Source organism: Hypanus sabinus, chromosome 8, assembly GCF_030144855.1.
Source record: "Hypanus sabinus isolate sHypSab1 chromosome 8, sHypSab1.hap1, whole genome shotgun sequence".
Taxonomy (NCBI): Eukaryota; Metazoa; Chordata; class Chondrichthyes; order Myliobatiformes; family Dasyatidae; genus Hypanus; species Hypanus sabinus.
Window position 1 is genome coordinate 166,434,306 of NC_082713.1, and position 19,833 is coordinate 166,454,138.

General features: G+C 40.5%; 1 protein-coding gene across 7 annotated transcripts in view; it reads right to left on the minus strand.

Moving 5' to 3' along the window:
- cnot2 (CCR4-NOT transcription complex, subunit 2) overlaps positions 1-19,833 on the minus strand; it is a 164,443-nt gene that overhangs the window by 71,534 nt on the left and 73,076 nt on the right. For all 7 annotated transcript variants that reach the window (XM_059978449.1, XM_059978451.1, XM_059978447.1 and 4 more), the window contains 2 exons: positions 2,529-2,598; positions 1,890-2,037 (listed from right to left, as the gene is read on the minus strand). In XM_059978449.1, coding sequence (XP_059834432.1) covers positions 1,890-2,037; positions 2,529-2,598 — 218 coding nt within the window. The remainder of the gene's footprint in view (positions 1-1,889; positions 2,038-2,528; positions 2,599-19,833) is intronic.

A 19,833-nucleotide genomic window follows, 5' to 3' on the forward strand; every position in this document is an offset into this window, starting at 1 on the left:
CATCATCTGGCCTTTCCTAATGATGACTGTGAACAAGCCATAGCCTTAACAAGCTAATTAAGGTCTGAGACCATGGTAAAATTTATCTGAGAGCTCAAATCTCTTGGGGTGCCAAAACTTTTGCATGGTGCTCCTTTCCTTTTTTCCCCACTCTAAAATTGTACAAAACAAATATAATACACTAATCTTGCTTAAAATGTTGAAAAGAAAGTTTCATCGTTAACTTTATGACTTTTGGAGATCAGTTCATCTTCTACTCAACTATTCACAATAACAGAAATTTTGACCAGGGATGCCCAAACTTTTGCATGCCACTGTATATTCCATTTGGGTAGCCTCCAACCTGATGGCATGAACATTGAGTTTTCAAATTTCCAGTAATGTCATCTCCTTTTCCCTCTCTCACCTTATATCCTTGCCTGCCCATCACCTCCATCTGTTGCTCGTCCCCCCCTTTTTCTTCCTTCCATGGCCTTCTGTCTCTTTTACCAATCAAATTCTCAGCTCTTTGCTTTGCCCCTCCCCCCACCTTTTAAATCTACTACTCAACTCTTTTATCTCCAGTCCTCCCAAAATGTCAACTGTACTCTTTTCCATCAATGCTAACCTGGCCTGCTGAGTTCTTCCAGCATTCTGTGTGTGTTGCTTTATCCCATCGAATCCATTTAAGAATATATTCCAAAAATAAAGAGAAATATCATTACACAAATATCTTCCTCCAACTCTAAATTTGAAGTAATTAGAATTAATAAAATATATGCATCTTAGGGAAAGACAATAAAAACATTTTTTTTCCTTTGCAAGCTATAAATGAAATTATGAAATTAACTCACTGAGAAATGCTGAAAGCATTCATCGGGAAAGATAGCAGGAATGGGCAGAAAAAAAACGGTATTACTTCGAGTCAAAGATTTGACTTAAAATGCTAAATTTCTTTCAAAAGGTCTTCATCTGAAATATTAACTGCTTCTCCTTCTCTAGGTGGTACTTGACCTTAGCATTTCCAGCATTTTCTGTTTTTATTCCAAGGAAAACACACAAAAATTTCATCAAACATTTCATTTTTTAAGTATTAACTTAAATTTTCAATATTTGGTAAAAATCAGAGGGGAAAAAATATTACCTCTGGTTCTAACTATAATACTGCACTAATGCTAAACACTCGGTAACATCGTGGCTAGCACAACGTTTTACAGTACCAGTAACCTGGATTCAATTTGCGCTGCTCTCTGTAAGGAGTTTGCACGTTCTCCCTGTGACCACGTGGGTTCCTCCGGGTGCTCCTGTTTCCTCCCACAGTTCAAAGATGTACCAGTTGGTGGGTTAATGAGTTGCTAGGATTGGGCTAGGGTTAAATTGGGTGTTGCTGGGCACTGCAGCTTAAAGGACTGGAAGGGCCTATTCTGTGCAGTATCTCAATAAATTTTGAAAAATTAATGAAATTAACCATAATGAAAAATTGTGCATGTGTGCCTCCCTAGCATTGATGCACAGCCTTTACAAATCAGCTAAAATATCTTCAAATGTGTTCAGACACAGAGATCAATAAACAAGAGAAACTCAGACATGGTTGTACAAGTTTTAGAAAACCTGCTCTAGTTTTTATCCAGGTATTTACAGTACAAACCTATGCCTCTGGACAAAAACATCAGAAATGTCATGCTACTAATTAAGTACATCATTGCTTGCAGCCACATAACAGAATTTTGCTTAGTTTATATAGCTTGTCACATTTGACATTGAAAAGATTAGTTTCCTTTATCAAAGTAGATTTCCCATTCTACCACTCCCATAGACAATTTGGTATTGAAATTCCAAAAAAAAAAGTATGAAAAAAATAATTTTGAGTACTGAAGCAAATCAAGGTAATAAATATTCTTATTATATACCTGCTTGGTGAAGATGGAGTATGAAGTGACATTGTGGGCACTCCTGTTGTTGGCGTTACATGATTTGGTAACTGAGTACCTTGTGATAAGCTGCGATTTAACTGAGGATTATTGTTGCCCATTCCCCTCATCGGGAGGCCTAATGCACCTGTGGAAACATGAGTACAGTTTCATTCAATCGTGACTAAAAGTAAACTGTCTAACACTGGAAGTACTGTTGCTCACAATGAATGTCATTTGACGCAAACCATCCAAACCATCACTTCTGCAGTAAACAGAATGGAAGGATAACCAAGATTTTCAATGACATTAATAAATGCATTTTCTCTTTCAAACCAAAGCTGAAAATGATACAATTCTTTTGATTTAATATACAACAGTTGCTTATACACTTTTGACAAAGGCTTAGTTACTATATTTTTTTAATGTTCTGCAAATGAAACAATTTGTGAAATCCATGCTTAGATTTCAATACCTACAGAAGTATTGAGTTGCTTCTTTTCTATTATAGAAGAACTATTTTTATGATTGAAGCTTAGAAGACAGAATTACAGAGAAACTCTGCTACTTAAGTGTTTACACATTTATTGGAAGAATTTTCATATAAACACAACAATTTTAACAAATGAACGGACTTACTTTGCCCATATAAACTTGCACCAAACTGAGATAGCTGCCCTGATGTTGATGGTGAAGGAGATGCCAGCATCTAGGGAAAAAATGCACAACATTCAAATTTTCTATCAGTTTATAAACAAATTATTGCTATTTAGGGAATGTCATCAAAACATTAAATTTTGTTCATCAATCTCAATTTTTTTTGTCGAAGTACTAGGGACTTTTTGATCTACGTACCAGCTTTTCACTAGTCATTGTTACCAACAAAAAATTCCACTTTTCTTTTCCAAGCTTTCCTTTTACTGTACACAGTATTTGGATTGAGGGGCTGCCAATCAATGCTGTTACATTTCCCTCACTCTACACAATGCAAAATAATCTAAATTGCATTTGAATTATTCATTTATAATTTTGTTCTTAGGTTCCTTTCAAGTAGAAAGATTTTTTTTTTAAAAAAAGGAAAGTGAGACCCCAAGGAGAGAATATTGATGGAAGCTAAAACTTGCGGATTTCATTACTTTTTCTTACAGGATCAAAAAATAATTTCAATGCTTTACCATAAATGTACCCAAAGAAAGCTTCATTAGCAGTAAGAAACTATACTTTCATTAAAAGGAAGTAATGAAAACTCAAATCCATGATCTGATGTCAGTATCAAAAAAATTTCACAATCATCAGCAATCATAAACTCGATTCTGAATTGAGCCAAGTGAAATGGCTAGCAGAGAAATAGACAATTCTCTGTGCATATCAAATTATGCCAGAATCTTACTGACAGGCACTTCATTTCCTTTTTGACAGATAAGCGAACAACTAAGAAATTATAGAAAAACACTCAACTGATCTCCATGATGAATGAAGCTCTACCATTCTCTTTCTTGTCTCACACTGAGTGCTGATAGCAGTGTAGGGATTAAAGACGTGTGGCACAACAGACGGAGAGAGGGACAGAGGGAGAGGGACAGAGAGGATGCCGTCAATAGAGAGGGCGAGCCAGAGAGAGTGAGCGAAAACAATGAGTACAAGGGTGTACGTCAGAAACTTAAAAAACAGTTCAAGTCCGCCAAAAGAAATAGTATCACAAAACAGTAAGTAAGCAATTGGTAGAGAAAAGTGCTTTTCTTGTTCTATAAATTTGTGTGTTAAACATACGATTCGAGGACATTTTAATAAACATTTCAATACATAATGAATACATTGATATGCTAATTGATTAAAACAAAGTACACTAAGCAGATGGTTCACTGTGACAACAATACTTAAGAGTTGATGGAGACCAGATATCCCACTCTTCAGCAATGGGATTCTGAACCCCTAAGAATTTCAGCTCAAAATTAGTAAATTGCAGTCCAGGCTACATAGGTTGTGCTAATTTTGGTGCGTCAGCAAGATAGCCTCCAAGAGGACCAGAACCTTATCGCTGGGTTTGGAGGCTTGCGTACCTCAATGACCCAGAGAGCTATGTTAGCTGGAGTCAGGGCTTTAGCTTTGTCTCTTGGTAGGGTCATCCATGCCAAACAGGTCAAAGGGTAGAGGACAGACTAAAAGTGGTCCACCAGTCCTTCAGATTTGGGGGTTCAGCTCAGGGCTAACAACTCCTAGAGGTAAAATAAAATTGTTACAGAAACAGCAATGAAGGATCCTTCTACATCTGAGTGACTGTATTCCTGAGTCTCCACCTGGGACTTGCATGACTAAGGAAGCCTTGAACACCCCCAGAGATGGAGAACCTTCAGTGCTGCCCTAAACACCAGCGGCGTAGTGGGCAGCAAAGAAAAGCAAGACAACAAGTTACCTGGAAGCTGAAACGAGAATGTAGTCATGTCCCCTACATCAGTCAGTCGTCAAGGATAGATGCCACGGTGGTGTAGCAGTTAATGCAACACTATTTACAGGTTGGGGCATTGTAGTTTGGCGTTCAATTCCGGTGCCTTCTATAAGGACTTTGTACATTCTCCCCATAACCATATGTTTCCCCCACTGTTCAAAGATGTGTCGCTTGATAGGTTAATTGATCATTGTAAATTGTCCTGTGGTTAGGCTAGGGATAAACAGGTAGGTTGCCGGTTGGTGCAGCTCAATGGGCCAGAGGGCCTGTTCTGTGCTGTATTGCTAAATAAATAAAAGACAGGACATCAAATTCACAAATTTTGCAATGAGTTGGTCTTAATCTTTGACCTTGTCCAATATAAACGAACAAGATCACAATCTGATCACATCAGCATGGCAGAGGAGATCATTTAAGCAAAGAAAGGAAAACAAGACATATGTTTAGCAAGCCATAAATATGGTGAATATGGTGAAATTTTTTCTTTAGTAGCCCCAGCTTTAAGCTCCAAAGGCTGTGTTGACTCCCTGGTACCATGGTCTAGGTTTTCTCCTAGTGGCCAGGGAAGTACTTTGGGACAGGAATGTTAACATCCTGTTGTCATAAAAGACCTACCACACAATTGTTCAACTAAGAATAAGATCTATATTGATACCCAAGCCATGCACTCATTGCCAATGGCTTCAACAGTCAAATGCTTGAGAGGCAGGATCTTCACTTCACGGGATCATAAAAGAAAATGCTGCCTATTTTTTGCGCCTTTCAATTCATAAGAACTTGCACCAGTACATTGGTGTGAAAGCTGACTTGCTGAATGTGCTCCAATTAAAGCAAGATGGGAAAAATGTTCTGGTGAATTAGATAGCCATCACTAGATAAGATTTACTTGTTGAACTCTTGTTAATGTAACCAAGAAACGCAGGTAAGAAGAAAACAATAAACTATGGAGAAAATTCAAAGTGATAGCAGCTGCATAACAATAATCTGAAATAAGAAGACAGGACAGCAAATTTAATAGTCTAGCACATCAAAAAATATATATAAATCAAAGGAAGCTAGTAGGTTGTAAATAAAGATAGAAACCATTTATTAAAAGGATGCAAATTACAGGTTTAACTACAGAGATGGGTTTGAGCCAATAGAAAAGGTAGAGTGTAGCTGCATGACATTTAAATAGGATAGACAAAATAGAAGAGATAAAGCTCTAGCTCTGTTAAGATGACCTAACCTTTCATCCTTGGCTCAGGAAGACAAGTACTATAATCAATATGGGAAGAGATAACAGGGCGCAGAATTACTGATGGAAGCAGTTTTTAGGCACTGCATGAAGGATTACTTCATAAAATAAAAGCTCCTCAAAGTGGAGACAGCAAATTAGCATAAAGTGAAGCAATCAGAATATGAAACAGTCAATATCAAAGAATGTAAAACAAAATAGTAAAATGTTACCAACATATCAATAAAACAAAAAAAAATTGGAACGCGAATAAAACTACACATGTACAATACGACCGTAACAAACTGGCAAATGGCAGAAACGTTAAATGATTCTTGTGCTTTGCAATTTACAAGGACAATAGAAGAAACAGGCAAAGATAATAAATAATGAGGCTATTCATGAAATAGACAATAGACAATAGGTGCAGAAGTAGACCATTCGGCCCTTCAAGCCTGCACCGCCATTCTGACATCATGACTGATCATCTACTATCAATACCTGGTTCCTGCCTTGTCCCCATATCCCTTGATACCCCTATCCATAAGATACCTATCTAGCTCCTTCTTGAAAGCATCCAGAGAATTGGCCTCCACTGCTTTCTGAGGCAGTGCATTCCACACCCCCACAACTCTCTGGGAGAAGAAGTTTTTCCTTAACTCTGTCCTAAATGACCTACCCCTTATTCTCAAATCATGCCCTCTGGTACTGGACTCTCCCAGCATCTGGAACATATTTCCTGCCTCTATCTTGTACAATCCCTTAATAATCTTATATGTTGCAATCAGATCCCCTCTCAATCTCGTTAATTCCAGCATGTGCAAGCCCAGTCTCTCTACCTCTCTGTGTAAGACAGTCCGGACATCCCAGGAATTAACCTTGTGAATCTAGGCTGCACTTCCTCTATAGCCAGGATGTCCTTCCTTAACCCTGGAGACCAAAACTGTACACAATACTCCAGGTGTGGTCTCACCAGGGTCCTGTACAAATGCAAAAGGATTTCCTTCCTCTTGTACTCAATTCCCTTTGTAATAAAGGCCAACATTCCATTAGCCTTCTTCACTGCCTGCTGCACTTGCTCATTCACCTTCAGTGACTGATGAACAAGGACTCCTAGATCTTTTTGTATTACTCCCTTAACTAACTCTACACCATTCAGATAATAATCTGCCTTCCTGTTCTTACTCCCAAAGTGGATAACCTCACACTTATTCACATTAAACGTCATCTGCCAAGTATCTACCCACTCACCCAACCTATCCAAGTCACCCTGAATTCTCCAAACATCCTCATCACATGTCACACTGCCACCCAGTTTAGTATCATCAGCAAACTTGCTGATGTTATATGCTTTCATCTAAATCGTTGATGTAAATCGTAAACAGCTGTAGTCCCAATATTGAGCCCTGTGGCACCCCACTAGTCACCACCTGCCATTCCCAGAAACACCCATTCACCTTTACCCTTTGCTTTCTATCTGCCAACTAGTTTTCTATCCATGTCAATATTTTCCGCCCAGTGCTCTGATTTCACCCACCAATCTCCTATGTGGGACCTTATCAAATGCCTTCTGAAAATTGAGGTACACTACATCCACTGGATCTCCCTTGTCTAACTTCCTGGTTACACCCTCGAAAAACTCCAATAGATTAGTCAAGCATGATTTGCCCTTGGTAAATCCATGCTGGCTCTGCCCAATCCTATCACTGCTATTTAGATATGTCACTATTTCATCTTTAATAATGGACTCTAGCATCTTCCCCACTACTGATGTTAGGCTGACAGGACAACAGTTCTCAGTTTTCTCCCTCCCTCCTTTCTTAAAAAATGGGATAACATTAACCATTCTCCAATCCTCAGGAACTGATCCTGAATCTAAGGAACATTGAAAAATGATTACCAATGCATCCGCAATTTCCATAGCCACCTCCTTTAGTACCCTAGGATGCAGACCATCCGGACCTGGGGATTTGTCAGACTTCAGTCCCATCAGTCTACTCATTACCGTTTCCTTCCTAATGTCAATCTGTTTCATTTCCTCTGTTACCCTATGTCCTTGGCCCATCCATATATCTGGGAGATTGCTTGTGTCTTCCCTAGTGAAGACAGATCTAAAGTGCTTATTAAATTCTTCTGCCATTTCTCTGTTTCCCATAACAATTTCACCCAATTCATTCTTCAAGGGCCCAACATTGTTCTTAACTATCTCCTTTCTCTTCACATACCTAAAAAAGCTTTTGCTATCCTCCTTTATATTCCTGGCTAGCTTGCATTCGTACCTCATTTTTTCTCCCTGTATTGCCTTTTTAATTAAGTTATGTTGTTCCTTAAAAATTTCCCAATCATCTGTTCTCCCACTCACCTTAGCTCTGTCATACTTCCTTTTTTTTTTAAATGCTATGCAATCTCTGACTTCCTTTGTCAACTACTGTGGCCCCTTTCCCCCCTTTGAATCCTTCCTTCTCCAGGGGTTGAACTGATTTTGTACCTTGTGCATTATTCCCAAGAATACCTGCCATTGCTGTTCCACTGTCTTTTCTGCTAGGATATCCGTCCAATTAACTTTGGCCAGCTCCTCCCTCATGGCTCCATGGTCTCCTTTGTTCAACTGCAACACTGACACCTCCAATCTGCCCTTATCCTTCTCAAATTGCAGATAAAAACTTATCATATTATGGTCACTACCTCCTAATGGCTCCTTTACTTCAAGAACACTTATCAAATCCTGTTCATTACACAACACTAAATCCAGAATAGCCTTGTCCCTGGTCGGCTCTCGTACAAGTTGTTCCAAGAATGCATCCTGTAGGCACTCTACAAACTCCCTATCCTGGGGTCCAGCACCAACCTGATTCTCCCAGTTCACCTGCATGTTGAAATCCCCCATAACTACTGCAACATTACCTTTGCCACATGCCAATGTTAACTCCCTATTCAACTTGTATCCAATATCCATGCTACTGTTTGGTGGCCTGTAGACAACACCCATTAGGGTCTTTTTGCCCTTACTGTTCCTCAGTTCTATCCACACAGACTCTACTTCTCCTGATCCTATGTCCCCACTTGCAAAGGACTGAATCTCATTCCTCACCAACAGGGCCACCCCACCCCCTCTGCCCACATTTCTGTCCCTACGATAGCACGCATACCCTTGTACATTCATTTCCCAGGTCTGATCTCCCTGCAGCCATGTCTTCATTATCCCAAGAACATCATAGTTACCCATTTGCACCTGAGCTTCAAGCTCATCTGCCTTATTTCTGACACTTCGTGTATTCAGATATAGAATTTTTAACCCATTTCTCCTCTCTCCGTTTAAATCGCTGCCTATTTGCTTAACCCAGCTCCCCGAACTCCCATCGGGCTATACGCCGCTTGAATTTTGTTGTCCTTCCTAAATTTACTTAGTCTTTCTGCACATTTAACTCCATGTTCCGTCAGACCATCCCTCTGTACATGTGTCCTCCTTATCACTTGTTCCGCCTCACCTTTCTCTACTACACACTTAATATTCCGGAACCCTGTAGTCCCCACCTGTCCTTTATTCTTCATCTCGTTATCCTCTCTTGCATTCTGGATCCCTGCCCCATGCAAATTTAGATTAAACCCCCTACTCCCCCCCCCCCCACCGAGAAGCAATCGCAAATTTTCCTGCAAGAATGTTAGTACCACTCCAGTTCAGGTGTAAACCATCCTGTCGGAACAGATCCCACCTTCCCTGGAACAAAGCCCAATTATCTAAAAACCTGAAGCCCTCCTTCCTGCACCATCCTCTCAGCCATGTATTAATCTGTATAATCCTTCTGTTCCTTGCCTCACTCGCACGTGGCACAGGTAGCAATCCTGAGATTGTTACCCTGGAGGTCCTGCCCTTCAGCTTTGCACCTAACTCCGTGAACTCACTACACAGGACCCCTCACTCATCCTACCCATGTTGTTGGTCCCTACATGGACCACAACATCTGGGTTCTTGCCCTCCCTCTCGAGAATAACCTGCACCCGATCTGAGATGTCCCGGACCCCGGCACCAGGGAGGCAACATACCATCCAAGACTCCCGATCTTCCCCACAAAATCTCCTATCCGCCCCCGACTATAGAATCCCCTATCACTACTGCTCTCTTCTCTTCCCTCCTCCCCTTCTTAGTCGAGGGTCCAACCTCAGTGCCAGAGACAGGATCACTGCAACTTGTTCCTGCTTGTTAGGTGAATAAATTCACTTAAAATAGAAAAAGTAGCTATACTCTGTCAACATTATTCACTCATTTGCAATCTGTGGATTTCGGCCCCTTCATGAACTTTTTCTAATATCTATATGTATATACATGTTTAATGAATTCTGGTTAATTGGACTATCAGTTAATTAGGGCAGCCACTTATTTAGGACAAATCTTAACAAAAACTAAGCGAGCAAATAGCTGGGATTTCCTTTGTTTGTTTCGGACATTATGCTACTTAATTGGGTTGGGAACTGTTGCCGAATAGTTTCTAACCAGCATCAGTCACATGCACTTGTGAGTGGCTGCTACACCATGCTTAGAGCAAACAGATTTTAAATAACATCAGTTGTGTATGTTTATGTTGAAAATGTAGTGATTTTTCTCACTGATAGTCGGTGAGAAATAAGCAGTAAGACAATTCAGAACTGTTTTGCTCACTGCGGTTTCAAGCATTCAGATTTAGGAGATGCCTGAAACGGTTGTGAGTGAAAATGAAACAATTTTGCCAAAGTTCAAAGTAGATTATCAGAGTACATACACATCACCACATACAACCCTGGGATTCTTTTTCCTGTGGGCGTACTTAGCAAATCTAGGGAGTCCAGGACAAGAGGACACGACTTCAGGATTGAAGGACATCCATTTAGAACAGAGATGCGGAGGAATTACTTTAGTCAGAGGGTGGTAAACCTGTGGAATTTGCTGCCATGAGCGGCTGTGGAGGCCAATCATTGGGTGCATTTAAGGCAGAGATAGATAGGTTCTTGATTAGCCAGGGCATCAAAGGGTATGGGGAGAAGGCAGGCAAGTGAGGATGATTGGAAGAATTGGATCAGCCAATGATTGAATGGTAGAGCAGACTTGATGGGCTGAATCGTCCACTTCTGCTCCTATACCTTATGGTCTAACTCTATAGAATAAATGTAACCAACAAACTATGCAAATGCAAATAAATAGCAATAAAAAATGAGTATGAAATAACTGGATAAAGAGTCCTTAAAGTAAGACCATCAGTGGTGGGAACATCAGAAATAGAATGAATGTGGTTATCCCCTTTTGTTCAAGAGCCAGATGGTTGAGGAACAATAATTGTTCTTGAACATAATGATGCAAGTCCAGGAATGAAGGGGTTAACATATGAGGAGTCTTTGGCGGCTTTGGGCCCATACTGACTGGAATTTAGAAGAATGCAGGAGGTGGATTGTTTCTTAATTGGTCAAGACATCAAAGAATATAGCGAGAAGGCAGTTGTATGGGGTTGAGTGGGATCCAGGATCAGCCATGATGGAATGGCGAAGCAGACTCAGTGGGCTGAATGGCCTAATTCTACTCCAATGTCTTATGGAGTCCCAAGCCTCCTGTACCTTCTACCTGATGGCAGCAGTAAGAGAACAGCATGGACTAGGCGGTGAGGATCTTTGATAATGGATGCTGCTTTTCTATGGCAATGTTTCATGTAGGTCGAGAGTTTTAGCTCTGATGTACTTTATCTTTTGTAGGACTTTCCACTCAAAGATATTGGTGTTCCCATACCAGGCCATAATGCAGCCAGTCAGCACACTTTCCACCACATATCTATAGAAGTTTGTCAAGATTTTTGATGACATGCCTAATCTCTGCAGACTCCTGAGGAAGTGGAGACACAGTCGTGCTTTATTTGCAATTACATTTATAAGTGTCCTGGACAGGTCCTCTGAGATAGTGACATTTACTAACCCTCTCCACCTCTGATCCTCCAATAAGTACTGGCTCATGGATCTCTGGTTTTCCTCTCCTGAAGTTTACAATCAGTTCCTCAGTCTTGCTGGCATTGAGTAAGAGGTTGTTGTTATTATACCACTCAGCCAGATTTTCAATATCCTTCCTGTATGCTGATTCATCACCCCCTTTGAACCATCCACAACAATGATGTCATCAGCAAAATTGCATATGATGCACTTTCAACAAATTAGGAGCTACTAAAAATTTGAATGGTGGGCTGGTGGTGTAGCGCCGGACTTCGGAGCGAAGGCTCCCGAGTTCGAATCCAGCCGGCTCCCTTGCACGCTTTCCATCCATGCTGGGTTGAGCGTTGTGCTAGCAACTCGGCCTTGTAAAATAAGAAAACCTGCTAAAAAAAGAGCCATCACAACGGCATACCAATGACTCCACTCGGAGTTTGGGGGGGGGGGGGGGGAGGGCTTCAAAAAATTGAAGGTATCAACAATCATCTTGACTGTTATAATGAAAATGAAGATTTTGAGGATACAATCATCAAAAGCATTTTAGGAAAGCAGTCGATTATCGGCACTAGATGTCTGCGGTAATTTACTTCATTGCATACTGTCTGTTGATAACTATTAGGAACTAATACACAGTTGTATTATACTGTAATAGAATTGATAGTGTTCTAATTTGTTCTGTATTTCATTTAAATAATTTGTTACTCTATTAACAGTAGCTTGTCTTTTTGTACCTTTTAAATTATTTCCACAAAACTAGCTGATTGGGGCAGCCACTTAATTGGACCAAAATGTGCTGGCCTCGATGTGCCCCAATTAACTGGAATCCATAGAATACATTTAGGAACCAATCATTGCATGCATAAATTAGGATATCATTTTTCAAATCACTTGTGTCAAGTGGCACCCTGCTGGATTCTGTTTTAATGTTTGTTTATACACCACATATTTTGAAGTCACAAGGTATCTGTTTCAACGTAAGTACTTCAATAGCTGTTATTTGAATTTAGATATTTAATTTTTTTACATGTTCTCGAAGTATCAACATTCTACAATAGACATTATATAGCCTACTTATATAGAACTTATTTTTTTGGTTACCTGTGGGAAGTACATATACCTATCCCATGCATATAAAGAGAGTTCAGTGGAGTTAAACCCAAAAGAAAATAAAATCCCTAGTCCAGATGAGTTTGGTATATCCACATACATTAAACTAATCCAGAAGAGGTAGCATAATTATTACAACAGAACTATTAATTCATTAGAAAATGATCTAATCTGAAGGACAAGCAGAAAGTTGATGTATTTTGGCTGTATTTAAGAAGGGAGATGGATATATTCAGGAGAGTGGCTGCATGTGATTATTACCCTCTCCTTCGATGCTTTTGGAAGATGGTGCCGGAGCAAGGTTTAGTCACCATGGTTAATAGATTTCGACTCTAATTCAGGTTTATGATAAGTTTATCCTGTTGCTACTTTTTGGGATTTTTGAATTAGGGAAGCCTGCAAATAATGAACATTGAGCTGAACTGAAATATGCGTTTGGATGTGTGTTTTATATTCTGAGTTTTTGCTTGCCATTAGCACAACTTTTGGGTGCGGGCAAGGGGGTGAGGATGCTAGATGTTTTTCTTTGAATGGGTTGGCTCTATGTTTCTTTGTTGTGTGGCTGTCTGTGGGAAAGATGAACTTCAAGGTTATATGCTGCATACATACTTTGATAATAAGTGTACTTTGTATCTTGAGTCTTTGAGATTAAAGACCAGTCAGTTTAACATCATTTCTCCATGGCTGTAAAAATAATGTGTATTTCTACTAAAGGGAATGACATCTGGAAGCATAACATACAATTAAGAATCAGTAGCAGAGATTTCAAAAAGGAATGGTCAGCTTTATCAATGTTATCAAATACTTTTAAGACATAATACAGAGTAGGCAATTTTAATGTAATAGGTACCATTTATCTAGATTTTCAACATTGAAAAAGATTACAATTAAGAAAATATTTTTTTAAAACTGCAGAATTTAAAGTAAACAGAAGAGATTCAATACTGACAAATGCAAATACATGTAATGATAGGAAGAATATGAGGATTATTTAGTATTTGGAACTGAGTGGGGCTAAGTGAGAAAGAGAAGCTAAATATTCTAAACACTAAATACTAAATTCTAAACACTAAATTCTAAATTCTAAATATTCTAAAGGTATTGGCTCACAACACCATTCAGAAAGCAAATCATGCTTAAACCAAACTTAGCCATAGGATTGTTTTCCACCAAGAGGAAGACAACTGCAAAGTAAGGAAGTTCTAAGCTAATATAGAACCTTCATTAGACCACACTTCAGCCACTACAAATGCTTGCACCTAATAATAAAAAGGATACAGAGAAACATGAGGTAGGTGCAGAGAATGTGATAATCACCTATCAGGAAGGATAATTAGAGATTTAGAGGGATTGAATTTAAGAGCAGGGACGTTATGCTGTAACTGAACAGGGTACTGGTGAGGCCGCAGCTGGAGTAATATGTGCAGTTCTGGTCTCCTTACTTGAGGAAGGTTATACTGTCTTCGGAGGCAGTGCAGAGGAGGTTCACCAGGTTGATTCCAGAGATAAGAGGGTTAGACTATGAGGAGAGATTGAGTCGCCTGGGACTGTACACGCTGGAATTCAGAAGAATGAGAAGAAACAGCTTATCCTATTTCCAGAGCACCTAAGCGCGACTTGAATAGCAGCAGTACTCTCAATGGATACGATTAAATATTCCCGTTTTAGCCTGATACAGCTAAAAAGCACAACTGCTTCCAAGATCAGTAGAGTCAACAAAGGTGTCTTATGCATTTAAATGAACTATCGCTGCTTAAAACTGACAGAAACAACACCGATTGTGGTCAGAAGTGTCCAAGGAGGACACCTCGGAGGAAGAGCGGGTTATAAGTGAGTTTAAGGAAACGGTGCTTTAAACTCCCTATATTGACCATCTTGCTTGTGAACATGCAGTCTCTGGTGAATAAAATTGATGATCTCAGAGCCAAGATGCTGAATCAGAGGGACATTAGGACCACCTGTGTCCTTAGTTTCATGGAATCCTGGTTAACACTTCGGACCTGGATGAGTATGCTGCAGTTGTTACTGACTTCATTAAAACTTGTGTACCAACAAGACTTACTGTAATTCCCATTCCAAAAGTCATGGATGAACCAGGAGGTATGTGGTCTGCTGAAAGCTAGTTCTGCGGTATTCAAGTCTGGCAATCCAGGCCTGCACCAGAAAGCCAGGTATGATTTGCAGAGGGCTATTCCGAGACAATTTTGAATGAGATTGGAGGCAACATCGGATGTACAGCAACTCTAGCAGGGTCTGCAAGGCATTACCTCCTACAAAGCGAAACCCAACAGCATGAATGGCAGCGATGCTTCACTACCAGATGAACTCAACAACTTCCATGCCCACTTTGAAAGAGAGAGCACAACTACAGCTGTGAAGATCTGGGCTGCACCTGATGACTCTGTGATCTCCGTCTCAGAGAACGATGTCTTTAAAGAGAGTGAACCTTCGCAAGACAGAAGGTCCTGATGGGTTACCTGGTAAGGTTCTGAAAACCTGTGCCAACCAACTGGTGGGAGTATTCAAGGACATTTTCAACCTCTCACTGCTACAGGCTGAAGTTCCCATATGCTTCAAAAAGGCAACGGTTACACCAATGCCTAAGAAGAATAAAATGGGTTGCGTTAATGACTGTCGCCTGGGAGCGCTCACATCGACAGTGATGAAATGCTTTGAGAGGTTGGTCATAACTAGACTGAACTCCTGGCTCAGCAAGAACCTGGACCCATTGCGATTTGCCTGTCGCCACAATAGGTCAATGGCAGATGCAATTTCAATGGCTCTCCACACGGTTTTAGACCACCTGGACAACACAAAGACCTACGTCAGGATACTGTTTATTGACTATAGCTCAGCATTTAGTACCATCATTCCCACAATCCTGATTGAGAAGTTGCAGAACCTGGGCCTCTGTACCTCTCTTTGCAATTGGATCCTCGAGTTCCTAATGGAAAGACCAAAATCTGTGCAAATTGGTGATAACATAACCACCTCGCTGATGATAACAATGGCGCACCTCAGGGGTGTGTGCTTCGTCCACTGCTCTACTCTCTGTATACACACGATTGTGTGGCTAGGCACAGCTCATATACCATCTATAAATTTGCTGACGATACAACCATTGTTGGTAGAATCTCAGGTGATAACAAGAGGGCGTACAGGAGTGAGTTATGCCAACTAGTGGAATGGTGCCTCAGCAACAACCTGGCACTCAATGTCAGTAAGATGAAACAGCGGATTGTGGACTTCAGGAAGGGTAAGACGAAGGAACACATACCAATCCTCATAGAGGGATCAGAAGTGGAGAAAGTGAGCATCTTCAAGTTCCTGGGTGTCAAGATCTCTGAGGATCTAATCTGATCCCAACATATTTACGTAGTTATAAAGAAGGCAAGACATGGCTATACTTTATTAGGAGTTTGAAGAGATTTGGCATGTTAATACACTCAAAAACTTCTATAGTTGTACCGTGATGAGCATTCTGACACCCTGCATCACTGTCTGGTTTGGAGGTGCTACTGCACAGGACTGTAAGAAGCTGCAGAAGGTTGTAAATCTAATCAGCTCCATCTTGGGTACTGACCTACCAGGTACCCAGGACATCTTTAGGGAGCAGTGTCTCAGAAAGGCAGCGTCCATTTTTAAAGACCTCCAGCACCCAGGGCATGCTCTCTTCTCACTGTTACCATCAGGAAAGAGGTACAGAAGCCTGACGGCACACACTCAACGATTCAGGAACAGCTTCTTCCCCTCTGCCATCCGATTCCTAAATTTTCATTGAAACTTTAGACACTACTTCACTCTTCTTTAAATATACAGTATTTCCATTTTGCACACTTTTTTAAATCTATTCAATATACACAATTGATTTACTTGTTTATTATTATATTTTTTTCTCTCTGTTAGATTATGTATTGCATTGAACTGCTGCTGCTAAGTTGACAAATTTCACATCACATACTGGTGATAATAAACCTGATTCTGATATCTTATAGAAACATATAAAATTATGAAAAGGATAGATAAGATAGAGACAGGAAAGTTGTTTCCACTGGTAGGTGAGACTAAAACCACGGGACATAGCCTCAAGGATTGGGGGAGTAGATTTAAGACAGAGATAAGGAGGAACTGCTTTCCGCAGACAGTGACTGGGGAATTCTCTGCCCAGTAAAGCAGTGGAGGCTACCTCAGTAAATATATTTAAGACAAGGTTAGATAGATAGGGGAATTAAGGGTTATGGGGAAAAGGCAGGTAGGTGGAGACAAGTACATGGCCAGATCAGCCATGATCTTATTGAATGGCAGGGCAGGCTCGACTTGCCATATGGCTAACTGCTGCTCCTATTTCTTGTGTTCTTATGTAGGTTCTTTAATTTATTTAGAGTTACAGTGTGGAGCAGGACCTTCCAACCCAACAAGCTGCACCGCCCAACAACTTACCTGTTTAACCCTAGCCAAATCACAGGACACAAAGACCAACTAACCAACTAACTTGTATATCTTTGAACAGTGGAAGGAAAATGGAAATGCTGAGGAAACTCACACGCTCACGGGGAGGGTGTACAAACTCCTCACAGAGGAGGCCAGAATTGAACTTTGAATTCTGATCCCAGAGCTGTAATAACAGCACATTAATCACGATGTTATCTTGGCACCCATCTTGTCTTGAGATATGGCAACTGAACTTTGTCCTATGTGAAGACAGCATATCTAGTGGGTACGATGGAAGATAGCATGCCAGAATGAAACAGGAACTCAGAAGAAAACTACTTACCAAAAGGGTGGTGAGAACGTGGAATTCACATCAACCCTAATAGTACAGTATCTACTGACACTGGGCAATCACTTTACAATACAAAAAAATCTGATAAAAACACTGTTCGTCAATAGGTGAAGAGATGGGACAAGTCACGCTATAGTCTGACTAGACATTTTGAAATGGTCTGAGGAAACAACACTTTTGAACTAGAAATATTTTTGTGTCATCTACCTCAAGGATAAACCAGATGAAGTTTCTACTTTCAAAACAGTAAAATATTTTTTCCTCTATATAATTAAGATAAAAAAAATAGCACCACCACATAGATATTAAATTATGAAGCATATACAGGCTTTGTCATTAAAAAGGCTTGAGAAAACCGGCGGTGTTAACCAGATAAAAATATTGCAAAGTAGTAAAAAAATTGGCTATAGTTAGTCAAAGGAGACTTTAAGAAACTTTCTACCTTGAGCTCTTTTTCCCGATTGATTGGGTCATATTCCACTTTCAGCAACATTCTCCAGCTTTTCTACCTATTCCTTGTTGGTTTTTCTCATATAGTATAACAGTAAAGAAATTATGCTACAGCTATATAAAACTTCAGCTAAGTCACACTTGTGAGTATTATCAGCAATTCTGGTCACCTCAATACAGGAAGGATGTGAAAACTTTGGAAAGACTATAAAAACAGCTCACAAGGATGCTGCCTGGATTAGAGGGTATGGTCTGAAACAGGGGTTCCCAACCTGAAGTTCACAGACCCCTCAGTTAATGGTAGGGAGCCATGCCATAAAGAGGTTGGGAACCCCTAACCTAAGAGGAGAAGGTGGGCAAATTTGAATTGTTTTGGCTGGAGCATCGAATGTTGAGATTGAAGTTTATAAAATTATGAGAGAGACTGATGTAGGGAGACAGTTAAAATCATTTCCCCAGGGTATAAATATCAAAAATACTAGAGGATACGCAAGAAAGATGAGAGAGGTAATTTTATTCTCCTGCTCAGCCTTTTACCTCTTCTTCTCTCCTGTCTTTCACTTCCCCCGGTGCCTCTCCTTTCTCTTCTCCCAAGGTCTAATCTCCTCTATCAGATTCTCTCTTCTCCAGCATTTTACCTGTCCCACCCACTTGGCTTCATTTATCACCTTCTAGTTATCCTCCTCCTCCTTTCCCCACCTTTTTATTCCAGCATCTTCCCACTTCTTTCCAGTCCTGATGAAGGATCTCAGCCCAATACATCAAATGCGTATTTATTCATTTCCATAGACATTTCCATACTGCTGAGTTCCTCCAGTATTTTGTGTGTGTTGAGTTCAAACACAGAAACATAGAAAACCTACAGCACAATACAGGCCTTATGGCCCACAATGCTATGCCGAACATGTAATTAGAAATTATCTAAGGTTACCCATAGCCCTCCAAGTTTCTAAGCTCCACTTACCTACACAGAAGTCTCTGAAAAGACCTTATCGTACCTGCCTCCACCACCATTTCCAGCAGCCCATTCCACGCACTACAAGTACCTACTTCCAAGCACCTTAAAACGATCCCTTCTCGTGTTAGCCATTTCAGCCCTGGGAAAAAGCCTCTAACTATTCACATGATTAATGCCTCTCATCATCTTATACACCTCTATCACGTCACCTCTGATCCTCCGTAGCTCCAAGGAGAAAAGGCCAAGTTCATTCAAACTATTCTCATAAGGCATGCTTCCCAATCCAGGTAACATCCTTGTAAATCTCTTCTGCACCCTTTCTATAGTGAGGTGACCAGAACCGAGCACAGTACTCCAAGTGGGCCTGACCATGGTCCTATATAGCTGTAACATTACCTCTCTGCTCTTAAACTCAATCCCACGGTTGATGAAGGACAATGCACAGTATGCCTTCTTAACCACAGAGTCAACCTGCGCAGCAGCTTTGAGTGTCCTATGATCCTCCACACTGCCAAGAGTCTAACCATTATTAATACTATGTTCTGCCATCATATTTGACCTGCCGAAATTAACCACCTCACACTTATCTGGGTTGAAATCCATCTGCCACTTTTCAGCCCAGATTTGCATCCTATCAATGTCCCGCTATAATCTCTGACAGCCATCCACACTATCCACAACACCCCCAACCTTTGTGTCATAAGCAAACTTACTAACCCATCTCTCCACTTCCTCATCCAGGTCATTTATAAAAATCACGAAGAGGTCCCAGAACAGATTCCTGAGGCACACCACTGGTCACTGGTCTCCATGCAGAATATGACCCATCTACAACCACCTTTTGCCTTCCGTGGGCAACCAATTCTCGATCCACAAAGCAATGTCCCCTTGGATCCCATGCATCCTTACTTTCTCAATAAGTGTTGCCTGGGGTACCTTATCAAATGCCTTGCTGAAATCCATATACACTACATCTACTGCTCTACTTTCATCAATGTGCTTAGTCACATCCTCAAAAAATTCAATCACTTGAAATGAATA